General features: G+C 52.4%; 1 protein-coding gene across 1 annotated transcript; it reads left to right on the top strand.

Moving 5' to 3' along the window:
* The first annotated feature begins 6,235 nt into the window (after positions 1 to 6,235).
* PURB (purine rich element binding protein B) lies at positions 6,236 to 14,831 on the top strand. The gene has a single exon (XM_060632050.3). It carries the CDS (start codon positions 6,475 to 6,477, stop codon positions 7,393 to 7,395), a length of 921 nt encoding a protein of 306 aa, XP_060488033.3. The 5' UTR covers positions 6,236 to 6,474; the 3' UTR covers positions 7,396 to 14,831.
* Positions 14,832 to 18,844: the final 4,013 nt, after the last annotated feature.

Below are 18,844 nucleotides of genomic sequence, written 5' to 3'. Positions count from 1 at the left end.
GCCTCTCCCCTGCTTGCACATGCATGCTCTTCTCTCTCAAATTTAAATAAACAGTAAAAGTAATAATAATAAAGTATGTTTTAATTAGGCCATGTATGTCCTTCTCATGCATAACGCTACTGCACACTTAACAGACTGCAGTCCAGTACAAACATAAATTTTCGAATGTTTATTTTTGAGAGAGAGCACACGCACATGCAAATGAGAGGGGCAGAGAGAGAGGAAGAGAGAATCCTAAGCAAGCTTCACGCTCAGTGCAGAGCCCGACGCCAGACTCGATCCCAAGACTCTGGGATCATGACCTGAGCCAAAATCAAAAGGCAGATGCAAGCATCTTAACTGACTGAGCCACCCAGGAGCCCCCATTTTGGATCACTTAAAATTTTTGATCACTTAAAATTTTGACAACTTGAATTTTTTTTCTTACTTTTTATCTTGATATAATTTTAGACCTGTAGGAAAGCTGGCAGGCAAGCATGTGTCCCACTCATTGTCTAACTGCCTGCTACCATCGTCCTACATCGGCTCTCTCACTGTGCACGTACGTGTCTCTTTCTGAATCGTCTGAGCATAAACTGCAGCCACAATGCCCCTTTTACGTATAAATGTTGCAGGTGTATTTTCTAAACACAAGGATATTCCCTTATATAGCTATGGCACAGCGATCAAAGTCAGGAAATTAACACAATACTGTTATCTGATCTACGGGCCTATTCAGACCCCCCAGTAATTTACAGTGAAGAAGCACCCAAACCACAGGTTTTCACATCCCGTCTCCTTTTCTCTGAAGCAGCTCTGTGTCAGCCATGCACACCCTGTGTCCATGTGGTTAGCTTGCAGCACATTGTGGGGTTCACTTGAACCTTGCAGCTCCTCCTGCAGTGTGGGCTCATCTGCTGTTCCCTCAAGCCCAGACACAGGGTCTGCATTCTTGGTGGGTACCCAACAGGGACACGTCCTCTCAGTGACCACAACAGTTGGCCCCGAAGTCGAGGGGCCCTGTTCCCCAGGATGCTACCCGCGGCCCCTTGTCACGTTACTCTGGGACCAGGCATGCATTCACTTCACTCAGTGAGCCTTCCTCCACTGGCGATGTGTGACTCAATCATCACGATGCTGGTGGCTAAATGGTGCTTTTCAGAGTCTGTCTTCTCTGCTTTATCACTGGGCTTTCATTTCTCTTGTGTGTTTGTCTCAGGAGGTATACACACATTCTTGTCTCACCCAGCAGCTTATCATCTGTAGCTGTCATTACTTAGGTGGTGCTTACGTTGCCCCAGATGGAGCCGGCAGGAGTGTCCTTTTGTCATGTTCCCCCCACCCCCACCCCTCATACTCTGAGCAAGTGCTGCCTGGCACAAGATACTCCAGGCTCAGCCTGCGCTTTCTCTCCTCTAGCCCTGGGGCCAGACATCTCTCTGAACAGCTCTGGTTCCTCTCAGTAGAGAATGGAATTAAGAAACCAAGATCAGGGGGCACCTGGGCGGCTCAGTCGGTTAAGCATCTGACTCTTGATTTCAGCTCAGGTCTCACGGTTCGTGAGTTTGAGCCCGGCGTCCAGCTCTGTGCTGAGCATGGACCCTGCTTGGGATTCTCTCTCTCTGCCCCTCCCCTGCTCACACTCTCTCAAAATAAATAAACATCAAAAGAAAGAAAGAAAGAAAGAAAGAAAGAAAGAAAGAAAGAAAGAAAGAAAGAAACCAAGATCTGTGTGCTGGGTGTGCTCACTGCCGCTGGGATGTCCTTGATTTTAGGAAACACGTGTAAGTACATTTGCCCACACCTATGTGTCTGCATGCGTAGATTTCCGCATCCGTCTGTGTCTGCATCTGTGTGTGCTTGTATGTGTGTGAACGTGCACACACTTGTGTGATGAAAGCACGAGCTCATACTGCTACCTCGGATCTGAATCTCTTCCTGCCCATGTTTGTAGCTTGCTTCGGGCTGTCAGCGTTACCGCGGGGCCAGAAACCATCCTCTCCTGATTGGGCCGCCTTGCTTGGTGCTCAGGCTTCGGCATCACCAGCCTGCGGGAGGCCCTCATCTGGCTGAACAAAGGACAGATGGAGTCACCAGGCAGGGGCCTGGTGCTGAGCCAGACGGCCTTCTGGAAGGTGCCAGGGAGGCAGAAGCAAAATCCCCAGGAAGCTCTGGGGCGAGGGCAAAACCCTAGGATTTTCTGGATGAGATGAGAAGCCAGAACAGACGGCTGCTGTCCAGCTCTGTGGAAAGACCACAGGGGGCGAAGGGTCGCTGGGAAAGGGCAAATGGGTCCCCAAGCAGCTGGGACGGGGCTCCTCACACCCTGCTGTCCCCCAGGAGAGGCCACCCTCCCTTGAGGGCATGAGTGACTGGGTTCAAACACGAGTGACCCTGCTTATGCCCCCCCCCCCCCCCACCTGCTTATTCATAACCAGCGAATACAATCTCCAGGTGTCCTATTTCTGGGGATCTTGCTCCTTTTCCTTTTTTTTTAAGGATTTATTTAATTTTATTTTGTTTAAGTAGGCTCCAGGCCCAATGTGGGGCTACAACTCACCACCCTGAGATGAAGAGTCACATGCCCTACCGACTGAGCCACTCGGGTGCTGTGGGGTCCTGTTCCTCTCAAGTTTCTTCTGTTGGGGGTTTCATCTGTCTTGTCCCACAAACATAGTTCCCCCCACAGGCAAAAGTACTTCTGGGGTTGATGCACGCATGCTCTCGACTCAACGCTGGCCCCAACAGAACGGGGAGCCTGCAGAACAGGTCTGCGCACAACTAGGAAGATCACCAGCAGGGGCAAGGCCGTTCTGGAGCTCACAGGCGGTGCACGAGGCCTCCTCCCTGCCCAGGGTGGCGCACTCAGGGCCAGGAAGCAGGAATGAGGCCGCTCATCCCTCCAGCTCCTCCGAGTGCCAGGCAGTGGAGGCTGGGGTGCTCTGAGGAGGAGCCTAAGCTCCCCAGGCCGCATGGCAGGGCCTGGTGAGCGCGGGATCAGCAGGGCTTGGCGAGTGCGCTCTGAGCTGTGCCGGCCTCCAGGAGCGCCCTGAGAGCTGCATTTTCCAGGCCAAGAGGAGCTACAAACCCTGGAGAGCTACTGTATTGACTGATACGCCCCAAGGCTAGAAACTGTGCCTGGAACTCAACACCAGGGCGGGGAATCACAGAAGACAGGTGTCCCCAGAATGACAGCAGGTGCGGGCCTCTGCCCAGCAGCATGAGGCAATCTCCATGGCTGGCGCAGGAAGATGTCACTGGAGGCTACGACGCAAGCCGGCTGGATGCCGTGACCAGAGCATCAAGCCGAGATGCAGGTGCACATGGGGTGCCGGCCGAAATCTCGGCGCCCACAGGAATGGCACCCCCAACGCTGGGGCATCGTGCCTGCACCTTACTCTCAAATGGTTCGGGGGTGAGAAAGAACAGAGAGAGATGAAGGAAAAGTGGGAAAATATTGACATTTGGGGGATCTGCATCAAAAGTATTATTCCTGAGTGGTTCTGTTCCAACTTTAAGCTTAATAGGAAAAACAACGGGGGGGTGGGGGTGGGCGGGGAAGGAACCAGGAGAAGGGCCAGCCATCTGAGGCCACAGACCCTCGTCCCCAGTTCCTCGCGTGTGTCCTCAGCCCTGGCAAGGCCCGCTGCCATCTGCGCCTCCCACCCAGCGCCAGCTGCTCACAGTGGCTGCAGGAAGCAGCGTGCTTTGGCCCCAGCCTCAGCCAGACCAGCTGCTCAGGGGGGACTCTAGTCGAGCCCAAGCCTCCCGCCCAGCAGGCAGCCCCCACTCGGGCCCTGGAGCAGGTGCAACCTTTGGCCCAATGCCCCATCTCCTCTCCCAGAAGCTCCTGTGTCTCTCACCCGCTCTCCCTGGTCGCAGAAGAAAAAGGACGCATCCTCACCCACCAGGGCTGAGCCCTTCCCTCTATGCCCAGCTCCTGGCAGCTGCAGGCCCTCACTTCATAACCGCCCCACGTCCCCCAGCCTCAGAGCCGGCTCGGGCCTCTGGAAGCAGCCTGATGCCTCCCTTGATTTGCCTCCTTCTCCACCTGCACTCCTCCTTAGCTCAGTGACGTCTGGCTTCCACTCCCCCCAGATGGGGCATGAGAGACAGGATTTAGAACTGCCACGAGCCATCTCTGCTCCACCTCTTAGAGCCATAGGATTCTCGCCGCCCTCGGCCAGGGCTTGTGGGAAGCCAACATACAGGCTCAAGTATGAAATGTGACATTGACTCCTCAGCCTTTCAACCCCCATCTGGTCTGCCTGCCCCTGCCCCCCCCCCAGCCTCCTGGGGGCTCAAGTCAGACCCACCCTGTCTGCCTGTGGCTCCCCAACCTGTGCCCCTCTGCTCGACTTAGCTTGTCTGGGTCCCACAGCTGCCTAGAGGTCTCCCTTCGGGCAGCGGGCCAGCTCCTCAAATTTAACATGCCGACCGACACTTGGGCCCGCTCTCATTTGTGCCGGATTTGCCAAAAGGCAGTCGCAGCAGGTGCTTAAGGCCACTAAGAAGAAACAAACTTCTGGGGAAAGAATTTGACATTCCAAAGATGCATCAAAGCGGCCCATCTAGTGTACCAGTCACTGTGACTTGCGTGGGGCAGGACCCTGAGGTCTCTGTTCGGTTCTCCCCATCAGCCCCCGAGCTGGCCCTCCCCAGCAGCCATGGGCACTCTAAACTCAACTTTACTCCTGTTACATGTCCCCATATCTGGTTTTTAATCCTGAATCTTCTCTTGCCCCAAAGGCACGTCCCATCTCCGCTCCCTTGGGTCTGCAACAGTCGTTGCCTCCCATTCGAGACGTCTTGCTGTCCTGTGCCATGGGTCACCTCCTAGACATACAGAGCAGACATGTCACACTCCTGTTCACACAGCTCTGGTGCTCCCCTTTGACCGAAGCCCAAGCCTTTGCCTACAGGTCAAGGCGCTCCCACTGCGGTGTGCACCACCCCCTCCTCACAGACTGGGCCCGGGCTTCAGTCAAACCAGACTTCTCGCCATCTGGGAACATATGTTCCCTCTGCCCCAAATAATCTCCATCCATCTCCACCTGTCAAGATCTGTTCTTGTTCAATAAATAGCACTGGGACAATTGGCCATTGAAAGGACATTTTTTAGATTCTCTGCTTCACAGTATACGCCAACATTTATTACAAACTAGAATTAAACATAAAATATATACAATGTAATCACATGTATTACACAACAAAACTGTAAAACGTCTGAAAAATATGAGGTTATCAAACACATGAAAGGGAACAGCATAAGCTTAATGAAATTCCAGAGTAAACAGGCAATAGATGTAACTCCGGGGACAGAACCTCAGTCATCAGAGGCAAGCTGACGTAGGTGGGCAGAGAGCAGCGTGCCCTCCGCACCGCCAACCGAACGGGCCCGGGCAGCGCGGGAACTCGGTGGCTCGGTCAGCAGGAACTCAGACAAGGAACCGCGCGCACGTCTTCGACGAGGGTCTTGCACGAGGGCCGGGTGAGGTCTGGCCTTTCATTCCTTCCCTAGCTCTTGGGCGTCGTGTCCTCTCCAAGCCTGAACCTTTCCGAGCCCCAAACCTGATGTTTTTGGGCTCTCCCGTGTTTGTTTGATAGCGATCACCCTGATTTTATTTTTGATTGGGTCTTTTTCACGAACGGAGAAGGGCTGATTACTACGCAGCGCGCGGTTTGGTGCTTTGCACGCGTTATATCACGTGCTTATCGCTCCCGCTTAGCACGCGGAGGAACCCGTCGCCGTGGCGACGCTCATTTCCCCAAGGAGCTCCCGCGCCCGGCCCGCCGCAGCCCGGGGACACCCGCGCCCCAGGCAACGAGCCCGGGGGCCGGCAGGGACCGATCCTCAATTCTGCTCCCCTTCCGCTCTCGCAGCGGCGGGATGACGACACCGCGCGCCCACGTGATGCGAGCGCCTGCCACTCCCTGGCCGTTGCCCAGCAACACCACCAGGTGGGCTTTGTTCTGAGTACGGATGGCCTGGGCATTCCCGCACCCCGCACCCCCGCCATGTCCTTTACTTCCTCTACATTTAAAAGTAATAACAATCAAAACCGCGGCACTGAAGCACCCCTGAGATACGCGACCGCAAAAGGGATGCACAACACCTCCGCCCGCGACCTCCCACGCCCTCCCCAACCCAGGATGCCCTCCCCTTCCCAGTGCGCCGTGCGCCGCTACGTCACTGCCTCGCGCCCCGCCGCTGCGGGCGCGGCGCTTCCGGCCGCGAGGACGTGTGGCGGGGGCGGGTGGCGTCAGGGGGCGCGCGCCGGAAGCTGGCGGGAGCCGGGCGGAAGTGGCTGGGCGGAGCGCGGGGCGATGGGGGGCGGCGGCGGCGGCTGGCGATGAGCGGCGGGAGCGCGTGAGCTGCCGGCGGGCGAGGCTGGGGGCCCGGGAGAGCGAGCCGCAGGGCGGAGGGCGGGCGCGAGCGCGGCGGGCGGCGGCGGCGGCGGCCGAGGCGCGGCGGCGGCGGCGGCGGCCGAGAAGATGGCGGACGGCGACAGCGGCAGCGAACGCGGCGGCGGCGGCGGGCCCGGCGGCTTCCAGCCTGCGGCCCGCGGCGGCGAGCAGGAGACCCAGGAGCTGGCCTCAAAGCGGCTGGACATCCAGAACAAGCGCTTCTACTTGGACGTGAAGCAGAACGCCAAGGGCCGCTTCCTCAAGATCGCCGAGGTGGGCGCGGGAGGCTCCAAGAGCCGCCTCACGCTGTCTATGGCGGTGGCCGCCGAGTTCCGCGACTACCTGGGCGACTTCATCGAGCACTACGCGCAGCTGGGCCCCAGCAGCCCCGAGCAGGTGGCGGCGGCGGCGGCGGGCGCCGAGGAGGGCGGCGGACCGCGGCGCGCGCTCAAGAGCGAGTTCCTGGTGCGCGAGAACCGCAAGTACTACCTGGACCTCAAGGAGAACCAGCGCGGCCGCTTCCTGCGCATCCGCCAGACGGTCAACCGCGGCGGCGGCGGCGGCCCCGGGCCTGGCGGCCTGCAGAGCGGCCAGACCATCGCGCTGCCCGCGCAGGGCCTCATCGAGTTCCGGGACGCGCTGGCCAAGCTCATCGACGACTACGGCGGCGACGACGACGAGCTGGCGGGCGGCGCGGGCGGCGGCGCGGGGGGTCCAGGCGGCGGCCTGTACGGCGAGCTCCCGGAGGGCACCTCCATCACGGTGGACTCCAAGCGCTTCTTCTTCGACGTGGGCTGCAACAAGTACGGCGTGTTCCTGCGTGTGAGCGAGGTGAAGCCGTCCTACCGCAACGCCATCACCGTCCCCTTCAAGGCTTGGGGCAAGTTCGGGGGCGCCTTTTGCCGGTATGCGGACGAGATGAAGGAGATCCAGGAGCGGCAGCGGGACAAGCTGTACGAGCGACGCGGCGGGGACGAGTCCGAGGGCGAGGAGGTGGACGAGGACTGACGCGAAGCGGGCTTCCTCCCCGATGGGCCCCCCGCCCCACCACCGTCCCCTTGGCCGGAGAGCCCCTTTCCCGCTCATCCCCAGGGAGCCAGTGGAGGCGGAGCAAGGGGGGGGCCCCATCGGGAGAACACACAATGAAAAATAATACAGTTAATTAAGAGAAATAACCACAAAAGAACAGTCGCGAACAATTAAAAGCAGCAAAGTTACAAGGAGCTGACAGCAATCTGCAAAAAGAGGACAACCTGAGCAAAATCGTTTCGGCTTCTGTTGTTTCCAGCTGAGGTTTCTGAACTCGCCAGGGTAGCCCTGGAGGGGTCAGAGCTTCACGTGCCCAGGCCGTTGATGACAGCTGAATTGGTGTCACGCCTGGGTGTCCTGGCCTGACCATCTCTCCAGACCTCACTGTCATGGTGTCAATCCCTTCACATTCACTGAAATCAGCATATTGGATCTGGGTCTTCATGGAATTCTTGAGAAGGGAGAGGCCTTTATCCGATTCTGAGAGTACAGGTTTCACGCAAAGGAACGCGGCTCCAAATAATCATGGACAGGGCAAAAGAGCAAATCAGGAAGCCACCAGGGAACGTAGAAACCCGTTGGGTTCTGTCTAAAATGGCTTTGCGTGGAACCTGGACCAGTGGCTGTCTCTTTGCGGAATTGTTTTTCTGGATGTAGATGGAGTCAGACGTCAGTCCTTCAACTAGAATCTGTTACTAAAGGATTTTAAAAGTTGGCAGAATTTGTCCAAAGATCAGAGCAGTTTTACACTGGGGATTGCTGAGGCAGACGCAGGAAGAAATCTGGCATCAAGCACAAGGAGGACGGAGTGGATGGGCTGCCGCTCACTTTAGTCCACTCCAGGTCTGCAGACACCGAGGTCCTTACCCAGAGATGGTTTAGGGGTGAATGAGAGCCAGGTGCCCATGGCTGCACCGTGCGAGGCCAGCGAATTATGGCCACTTCAGCTGTTTGGGCCACTGGTTGGCTGGATTTTAAACCGTAAAACTTGAAGATCCCTGCAAAAGGAACCGTGTGGCTACGAGCCTGAGCTTTAATGGAATGTACGTCCTCCCAGGAAAGTTGGGGATAACCAAAACTGAAGTCTTCATCTACCTTCAGTTGAATCTGTGGATTTGCTCAAACACTAAAGATCCTCAGGTCCAGAATTCCAGCATCATCTATTCTTTTAAAGTAGATTTGTAAGAACTTGATCCATTGTTTCAGTACCTCACAGTCGAAGTTGGCAAACGATGGATGAGTGATTCGAGCCGTGTGCCCTTCGGAAGCTGAAATCCATCTGCATGGGGATGAAGAACGTGAAAACGCTATGTCCTGGAAGCATTTTTATACCATCTTGAAATTTCCACAAACTGGCCCTTGGCCAGTTGACCCAGCTGTTTTCCAAGAATAAAAGTTGGGGTTTTCAAGGATCGCCTCTTCTATATTTTAAATGGATTTTCAGTAAAAATGATTTTTACTAATCAAGTTAATCCCACCCCATCAAAAGGTATTCCTAGAAGTGTCACAGACCTAGGTGACTTTGAATTGAACGGGAGCTAACGTTCTTTCCAAAGTTTGTAGGTCTTCCTGTGCGACACCTTCTCAACCGGGAGGCAGGTAACCCCCACCTCCACGATCTTAGTATTTTTTTTTTAACTGCATGCCTGCCCTTTATTTGAGCTGCCTTTTAATTTATTGCGTACCCTTTTTATTATCTTATTTTGGTATTATTCAATCTATACAATCTTTTTGTATTTATTGGGAAATAAGTGATCTACAGAAAGGTCGTTTTCACGCATTGTGGCCGAGAGGGAGAGCAAGAACTGTACATAAAATTAGGCTTTTTTAAAAATTAGACTGATTCAGAATACTGTCGATCTTAGATTTTTTTTTTTAAAGTGGAAGAGCCACAAACAATGGTGCCCTTTTCAGACTATTTCTCTACTCTCATCATCCACAGTAGACTTTTTAAACAGATTTTTTTTAAAGCTTTTCCTTTTTTTAAAAAAAACTTTCTCCGTTGCAAAGAATGTTTCCTAAATTGTATGGGAGCAATAGTATTTTTGATGTTTTAATGACATCCGTATACTTGTACTGTATTTTGTACTACAAGGCAGCTGTTTTCAATAATGTCCTGCTGTATTTACCTATGTGTTTTGAGTGTTTATTTCTTTGCTGCGGAGAACAAATCCCTGCATAGTTTTGGTAAGGGCGCCGAGAAGCTGGCATGAGGTTTGCAGAAACTGTTTTGGTTTCAAACTTCAAGGCAGCGATGGAAAGTAAGGTTGCAGCTCTCAGTTCATTGCTGTGACTTTTTCCTTTTCAAACCATGTACGATTCCCATGCAGACCGACGCGTCTGCTCGCTTCTGCGAGGGTTCCCGTCGCCCAGCTGCAGTGAGCCAGTTCAGTTCTGCAAGGGTGCAGTGCCTCTCCTTTCTAAGGGGCGGGTTGTCTTTTCTTTTCTTTTCGTTCGGCTGAATTGCAGTCCTAGCCTTGCCTTTCTATTCTGTAGAAACGACAGGGTCTTCGCAGTCCTTCACCAGTGGCTACTAAGCTATAATTAGCTGAATAGAAAGAATGTGGAAGTGGTCTGAGGCATATAGACTATATGCCAGGAGCACTACCATATACGGCATCAGCTTTGGTTACCAGAGAAATTTTCTTAGTCATTAGACCATGTAACAGTAATATATGTAAATCTTTAGATATCAATTTGAGAATCCTCCAAAAACAGGAGCAAAGAATGCATAAGCTATGTGTTGGAAAAAGTAATTTATATTAAAATTTTGACCTGCCTATGTAAGATTAAGTGGTAAACGTCATAGTGGTGGGTTTTTAAGTCTTAGCCGATCTCAGAGGTTGGTTCCTCCTGCAGGGGTGGCTCGGGGCCTCCCTCCTCCCTGCAGGAAGGTTACAGGAGGGCGTTGATTAGCTGTGGCATTTCACCGACCCTCATTCCGCTCACTGATCTGGGGCAGTAGAAAGCCGAGAAGCACGGAGGCCATTCCTTTGATGTGCGGTGGGTCCAAAAAGGCCGTGTTTTGGAACTCGTTCATAAACCGTGCTCATTAAGGAAAATCTTGGTTGATTCTGGCCACCACATGGCCTTACAGATGGGGAGACACCCACTTTTTTTTATCTTGTGTTTCGTCGTCTCCTACGAACAGTGATTTTTAGGGCTCATTCTTTTTAACTTTGGCAAACATCCCAGCGAATCACATGTTCCAAATACTCCTGTTTGTGAGAAGCAGGGAACTAAAATCCCCTTTCAGACAATTGCTAAATCGTTTCTCAAACTACTGCTGTTAGAAACGCGAGAAGTCAAATTTTAGGCACAGGATCAAGAGAGCAAAAGTCTATGACGAGATCCTACGACTCCCTTTTGGTTTCTATCGTCCCTGCTGTCATTTCAAGCAGGACGGCCATCCTCGGCAGCACAGAAAGGCCCCCGTGCACGCGCTCTGCCCAGGGCACAATGTCCATCGGCACAGCACCCCAGATCCAAGTGGAAACCAAACGGAAAACCCAGACACCCTATGTTGCTGCGGGAGGCATGTAGATGGTATAAGGGACTGTGGCCGCGGCGCACACGCGGCCACCTGTCAAGTCACTTTCCATAACTTTACTGCAAAACGATGGAGAAGCTTCGGGTGCGGGCAGCCCGTCGCCTCCCGCCGCCTCTGTTCCCTCCGTCGTTCTGCGGTAGACGCAGGTCTTTTAAGAGACGCGAGCTTCAGTTTTCTCAAAACAAAACAATTCTCCTGTCTTATCCGAAAATGCAGGGTTGTGGGCAAAAGAGGCTGGTTATAATAATGCCCTCATATTGAGTGGTGTGAAAATGGCTGCACACTGCAGGCACCGTGGTTGCCGAGGACACTTTGTTACGCGTGACCTTGACTGGCTCTACTGGAGGGTAGTGACCCACTCAAGGTGTGGCAAGGTAACCAATCGTTGGCGTCTGCCTTGCTGTGAGGTGGATGAGCTGGAGGAGAAGCTTGAGTGTGTAAGCCGTGCACATGAGTATTCTTCACTGTAAATTGTGTTTTCATTTTTAACCCAGTTGACGGTACTTTGTCCAATGCACAACTGATCTCTCAGTAGATATTCATTTGCAAATAGCGTGGCCTTGATCAGTGAGAGGGAAGGGGAGAAGTGACTCTGCGTGCGGGCAGGTAGTCCCTTTACCAGGGGGCCGCCTGCAACACGCTTAGTGGCGAATGCGCTTGCGGTTCGTCTCCTTTCTGACTGGGGAAAGTTCATGGTTTTGACCCTGGAGGTATGAATTTAATTGAGTTGTCTTCTATTTTTAGGAAGTATCAGAATTGCGCTGATAAGTAACAAAGTTGACTGCTTTGGTGTCCAATCTCAGGTTTTAGAATATATATAGTGGTGTGAAAACCCCACTGTTAACTCTTAAAGCAATTTTAATTTAATACACCCTAAGAGTCCCACGCATGAGGCCTGCTCAGAGAGTAAGACCTCACCCGTTTCGCTCCTGTTCCACTTTGTACTTCACTTGAGAAAATGTCGATGATTTACATTGTATATTTCCATTGGAACCCCGACATATTTCTCAAAGCTAAAGCACTTTTTGATAATGAGATACATGGGATCTTTGTGTGATGTGGGTCACAGTTTCTCAGGCTCCCTTAGATAATCTGCTTATGAATATTGTTCTGTGTAAGAAGAGTGAAAATCTTAGCTGATGTTAGAAAGTTTGTATTCTTGATCCAGAATGCGTTTTGCTAGCTTCCAATGCGCGGGAGAGTAGACAATGCTGCGTTCACGAGGTAATACGTTACTTTCCCTTAAGCCTTAAGGTAACTTTTTGTTTTTTTTCCTGTCAACAACAGCACTGAAGTTCTAGTAAGTGAATGAGATGATCAGTTTCCAGGGTTGCTTTTAGAGTACTGTAAATCAGCTAGCTGTCTTCCTAAACAGTTACCATCCCCCTTCAGTAAACTGGATGGTGGGCGTGTGGGTGGGCTGGGGAGATCGTTTGTAGAAAAAAGAAAAGAAAAAAAGAACCACGTTTACCTTAAGAAAAATACAGACACAAAGTTAAAACCGTGCATGTCAGGGCCCTGTGTGAAATTCCAGACATACGTCATGTCCGCGGTTGTTAATCCAGAAAAGCAAACTCCTTGATTTTGAAGTCTGTGCCCATAAGTTTCCAGAATTCAAGCTCGGGAACGGTGGGCTCCCTTCCTGTATCTCCGTTCACTCAAGTCACTGTTCCCAGCTCTTGGGCTTAAAACGTTTTCATTACTGTTATTTTGCTAACTGTGGTCCAGTTGTCAGTATGGAAATTGGACTTGGGGAAAACAAACAAAAAAAAAACAATCCACTTGTACCATGAAGACTTACTGCTCTGGAGGTTTCCAGTTAACACCCGTTTCCCTGATCCGAGTAAGACTTTTATGAATGTATTCTGTATTTCCTGATGAAACAGGGAATATGCCATCGGTGTGATCACCCTTGCTCACCCCCCATCTCTTAGGTTTCATTTGAAAATCTGCCTCCTCCTTCCTCGGATTAGACATTCCGACTGGGACTGGGAAAGCTGGGTTCAGATGGCAGCAGACACCATATTGGTAGTTTCACCGCTCGGTGAGGCTTCTGATAACAGGAGGGCAGAGCTTTATTTGAAGCAAAAAAAAAAAAATTTTTTTCTCCCCCCACCCCCCCTCCGAGGTGATTCTGACAAATGGTTTTTTGAAAGGGTCTGACTGTACTTGTGATTAGCATGAAGCTTTGAGTCTAGGAGCAGATGTCATTCCCTACATGTAACGTGTCCGCTGACGTGGATGAGGGGGAGGGTTGGTTCTGTGTTTAGGGGTGATGAATTGTGGGGCCACCGTATCCCGAGAGAGTGGTAGATCTATCCGTGCTCCTTGTGCACGAGCATACTGTAGGCGACACGAGCCTGTCTCTTTTTTTTCCTGCCTTCAGTAACTTCAACAGCTAACTCAAGAAAAGTGAGTTAGACTAGACCTCGTTTCCTATAGGCAGCTGTCCATCCCCAGCCTCACACTGTGCTGTAACATCAGGCGAGGTCAAAAGAACTCTGTTTGGAAACAGAATGGCAAGTGGTGTACATAACAGCCCCAGGGAGGGTCCCAAGAGAATTGAAAAAGAGGACTGTATCACTAAGCACACTTGTGTTGTAGGGATTGGTTACAATTTCATTGTAAACAGCTCAGATGTGGGGCACGCACCCTTTCCTCCCAGCCCACGTGTCTTCACATCCCAAAACTCTGGATTTCTAGAAATTAATAGGTGCAGCACAAGTCCAAAAACTGAAGTTGAGTCAGTACAGAGCTTACTTGTAGAGTCTGTATTTTACACGTTGTGGTCGCAGGTGAGTCTATTTGGTTGTTTTTCAGTGATTATCAATATTTGAGTAATAACTAAGAATATCGGTGCATTTGAACAGTTAGTGGGGATTTACTCTTCCTTTTGCTCCTTCATGCAAGTGTTTTTCTAGGATCACTTCTAGAAGTCCATTTGTCTTCTGATAGGTCTCCAGGTAACACACTGTCCGTTCTGTAGGCACCTTCACTGCCAGTCATGATCACCAGGGGCTTCCTTAGACCCGAGTCTCCACTCCAAAGTTGGGACTGATGTCCTACCGGTAGAGAATCTGCAGAAGTTGTTGAAATGAGTTAAAACCAAATCTTGACAGCAAGAGACGGAGCTTCCCTGATCTAGACGGACATCTAGGTATTTTATTGGGGGGATGGCTCCGGTCTCTGTGTAAATACCCACATGCTTGTGCATTGTGCACCAAGTGTGTGTTCCTGTGTATGGATTTGTAGAACTGATTTCTGCTTCAAGAGAAGCCGCACCTTTAATTTTATAAGGTCCCCTCCACCTGTAACCCTATAAATATTTGTAAATAGAACACTAAAATCTGTAGCGTTAGGATCAGTTTGGGAATATCTGCTGAGAGACCAAAAAGTTCATTTTTTTAAGTACCTTGGTTAAAGAGTAAAGATTATTCCTCTTATTTTTCAAAAGAAGAATGCACTTTAACAAACAGCTGCACGGGCGATTCTGACAAACCCGTGGAGCACAGTGCGGTTCAGAAATCACACTTCCTGGAAACCGTTCAAAAGCAGAGTGTAGACGGGCTGCTGAGCTCACTGCCTGGAGACCGGCAACTCCGGTGCCAGTCGGTCTCCAGACAAGCAGGGCTGTTACAAAGGCGCAGCGAGAGCACAGCCAGAAGCTTCCGGCAGGCCTGTGACAGGCGGGTCCCGTATTTACCACTAACTAGCAAAACTGACAGAAAAGCAGAGAGAAAAAAAAGTGTAAGAATCCTTACTGCTGGTGTGCACTCCTTACAATAGCGGATTTTGCAAATGGAGTTTTACAGTCTATATTTAAAAATTGTATGTTTGTAACAAATAAAGTATGCAGAAAAGTGAATGACAGTCTTGTGCTGGTGTCTGATTTAAGGAATCAGGTGGGGAGTGGGAGGGAAAGACCACTGACCGTCCTTGGTCTCATAAGTGGGTCTGGAAACGGGCGCATTGCCACCCGAAATGACCTAAAAGCCAGTGCAGCTTGCATCCAGGAGGCGCTGGGGAGGCCCGAGCCCCTGGGTTGGCGGCGGGGCCCCCTCCTCGGTCAGCAGTCTGTGGCAAGCCAAGGCTGCAGATTAGTTTCCGCTTTGGTTCATATTCCAGACAGGCTACTACTTGCTTCCCCACCAGGTTCCCAGTCCACCGGCTGCTGGGCCCTGTCCCTTCCAGTGGTGGCCAGCAGCTGCTCCCAGGTGTACCTCACTGTCCATCGTAGCTGAAGTTAGGGGGGGCGGGGAGCAGCCTTACCCCACCTTAAAGGAAAAAGACCAATGCTCAGTCCCTAGATCCCAGTCATGCTTCCTAAACCTTTGGTCTGAGGAAGCCCCTGTACACTTACCAGAGGCCCCCCCAGGAGCTTTTATCTGGGAGGCCTGGGTCAGCTGATACCCATCGTATTAGAAGTTGGATTCTCGTCCAGACAAAAGTAAAAGTACACATCCCACCGGCTGCCAGCAGCGGCGCCTGGAGAAAAGGCCAGCGGGTGACAAGGTGAGGCGGGTGAGCACCAGTGTGGCAGGGAAGTGGTCTTGACCCTGATGGCCGTCTTGTTGGATGTGAGGGATGGGGTCAAGGGACTAGCAGGGCGTGTCATCCCCTGGCGCCCCGGGGTTCATCCGGATGAGTTAGAGGCCCCGGCCACGAGATGGCCCCTGCACCCACCCACACAGTGTCCCTGGGACTTGAGTCCCTGGGCGTGCCCCGCGAGCCACAGAACCGCTGGGGGAGGAGAGCACTGATGCCCAGGCACCACCTGGGACCCCTGCATCAGAGTCTCGGGGACATGCACGTGGTGTTCTGTGAGCTTTGCTCTACCTCTGTAAGTGCCCCAAGGGCCCCTCCTGAGTCGGGGATGGGAAGCAGTGGCCTGCGGGATCGCGGGGCACAGAGAGAAGGTGGGTGAAGGGCCGGGAATGTCCGCTGCAGGAAAACAAAAGACACCCAGGATGGCGGAGGAGGTCCCAGACTGGCTTTACCCTGTGACCCTGTGCCTCGACTGCCCGCAGCTCCACCCACACCCGCTCGCAGCGTCCGCAGCCCTTCCCGGGGAGGCCGGGTCCCCCGCCTTTGCCCAGGGTCCCGGGCCACTTCCCAGGAGCTGCCGCAGGTGCAAGGCCGCACTCTGGCCCCTCGGGGGCGCCTCCGCGGGCGCGCAGGTGCCGCCGCCGCCCCGCGAGCTGCTTTTCGGGAACCCTGAGCTGGCTTCTGTCCCTGCCTGTGTCACACACTAACAGTGTGGCCCTGGGCAAGTATCGGACACAAACTCGAGGCCCCGCGACAGTCTGGTGTCCAGAGAAGCCCCCTGGCGGCCGCAGCCGGAATCTGTTGCGAGCAGATCTGTAGCGAGCCCCACGCGCTAAGCTAGCGCACCGGCTGCGGAGCACAAGGTCCGCGGCCCCCCTCCGGACCGGCAGCCAGAAGACTGGGGGGCTTCGGGAGACGTGGGGGAGCCAAGTCCCGCGCCCCGCTCTCCGGAGGCCAGGCCGCGAGGCCGCGCGGGGGTACAGGAGCACCTCCCTCCTCGGGGACCAACCGCTCTACCTCAGATCCCTAGGCGCCTGTCCCCAGAGCCCAGCGGGGGCGGCAGAGGCGGGAAGCCGCTGGGAACCCACTCCGCCCGTCCTCCCGCGCCGCTCTTCGCGTCCTGGGTTCCGGGAGGGCGCGAGGGCACCTGCTCCGGGCCTCCGGCAGGTGGACCGGGTGCCGAGGCTCCTCGCCCGCGCTTCCCTCCTCGGAGGCGATGGAGGGGCGCCCCTGGGGGCCGAGCGCCCCAGTCTCCGCAGCTAGGAACCAGACATCAGCCAAAGCAGCCTTCACTCCTCGCAGGGGGCCGTATTCCCCACGCAGGAGGAAAGTTCGCGTAGACCTCGCCGGTGATCGGTGTACACCTCAGTGGGCCCAGGTACGGCCTCTAGGCTAGTCCGCGGCGGGAATGAGTCCACATCTACACCGGTTCTCTTCGCTGCTGCCCCACTCCCATGCCAGGAGCCCGCGCGTGCTCCACTGAGCCTTCCAGAACTTCGTAGGGCTCCTGCAGAAAGGCAGGCGGAGGTAGAAGGGCCAGGTCACACTCACCAATGCCTTCAGGGTATGGTATCTCAGAACAAAATTAAAATATTTCCCTAAAGTTAAAAAGAGAAAGGTGCCGATTTGGTTCATTTGTATCAGTGGCCAAGAAATAAAATGCTGTGGTCTTGGATCAGGCTGAGCCCCACTCAACCGGGAGCAGCCGCAGCACCCTGTGTGAAAATCGGGTTTCCCTGGCGGGGACACAAATGGGCCCAGAGTCACACTGCAGGAGTGGACTGGGGCCAGACAGGTACTTCCTACCAACCCAGTGAGACGAGCTAGTGGACTTGAAAATAGCCCGTTTATGCTATTTTATGGTTTTTGCATCCTAGGTGTCAAACTAAGAAATAGCCAAGTTAAGTAAGAAAGGGCAGTGGTCTGTTACTTGGGTGTCCATCAGGATTCCCGGGGCTGCTCCACAAGCCAGAAGCTGGGGAGGATGGACTGAAGTTGTAGGAGAGGGCTTGGCCCCCACTGGGGCCTTTTCCCAGCTTCCCTACCTTCCTACTCCCCAGACTGCCAGGAAGCCCCCTGGACGGTCCCACCCTCAAAATTGTCCTGCCATTTGCCCATTTACTAAGCGCCTCTTCATCTGTGGGCATCTTTTTAGTGGTTATAACCTCTACACTTTCTTACACTTTGTTTTATTATAAACATTAATTCATACTCTGTTTGGCACATGTGAACAGTGGAGAATCACTGTAAAGAAACAGAAATGAAATGTTCTTTCTCCAAACCCACTTCTTAAAGGTCACTACTGTTAAAGAATATAGTACCTTTTGAAAAAACTTGATAATTTAAAAACTTTTTTGAAGTTTATTTATTTTGAGAGAGAGAAAGAGAGAGAGGGAGAGAGAGCACAGGCAAGCAGGGGAGGGGCAGAGAGCAAGGGAGAGAATCCCAAGCAGGCTTTGCGCTGTCAGCACAGAGCCCAATGTGGGGCTCCAACTCCTGAGCCGTGAGATCATGACCTGAGTTGACGTTGGACGCTCAACTGAGCCTCCCAGGCGCCCTAATTTTTTTTAAATCTCAGCAGTTAAGTGCCTACCACATTTATGTATATATTGAAAAAAGTGTTCAATGATAAAAAAAAATCCATGTTAGGTATGTGGAATTTGAGATACAAAACAGATGAACATAGGGGAAGGGAAGGAAAAATAAGATAAAAACAGGGAGACAAACAGTAAGAGACTCTTAAATACAGAGAACTGTTGCTGGGGGGAGGTGGGGGGGATAGGCTAGATGGGTGAGGTGCACCTGTTGGGATGAGCACTGGGTGTTGTGTGTAAGTGATGAATCACTGCATTCTATTCCTGCAATCGTTATTACACTACATGTCAACTAACTGGGATTTAAATTAACACATGTTATTATTACGTTGTGCCACCAAGCCAACAGCCCCCATGCAGAAATGGAATTGAAAACTAATGTTTCATTACTTTAGGCTTGATTCAGACTCAGGCAAATGCATCCTCCCTGGTGGTAAAACAAAACTTTTTGAGCCTCTGAAGTTGAGAGAAAAGTATCTCTATTTCGTGAACTCTGATAAATGGAGAGATTGCTGCATTTCTGATCCATTTCATATTTCCTTTCAGGCAAACAACTTGCCTTTCCAAGTAAGTCATTAAATGAAGGAATGCTCACCCTGGGGGATCTAGTTGCCCTTCGATTTTGATTTCGTGTTATGAGACTCTTGTTCAGTTTAGGAACATGAAAATTTTTTTTTGTTTTTTTTTTGTTGTTGTTGTTGTTTTGTTTTTGTGTGTGTTTGTGTTTGTGTTTGATTCT

This window comes from Panthera onca, chromosome A2 (assembly GCF_046562875.1).
Source record: "Panthera onca isolate mPanOnc1 chromosome A2, mPanOnc1 haplotype 2, whole genome shotgun sequence".
NCBI classification, from domain to species: Eukaryota; Metazoa; Chordata; class Mammalia; order Carnivora; family Felidae; genus Panthera; species Panthera onca.
This window is presented reverse-complemented; position numbering and strand designations above follow the sequence as displayed.

What these genes read in the sequence shown, in the direction of transcription:
- PURB (XM_060632050.3), top strand. Translation starts at nt 6,475, where the DNA reads ATGGCGGACGGCGACAGCGGCAGCGAACGCGGCGGCGGCGGCGGGCCC.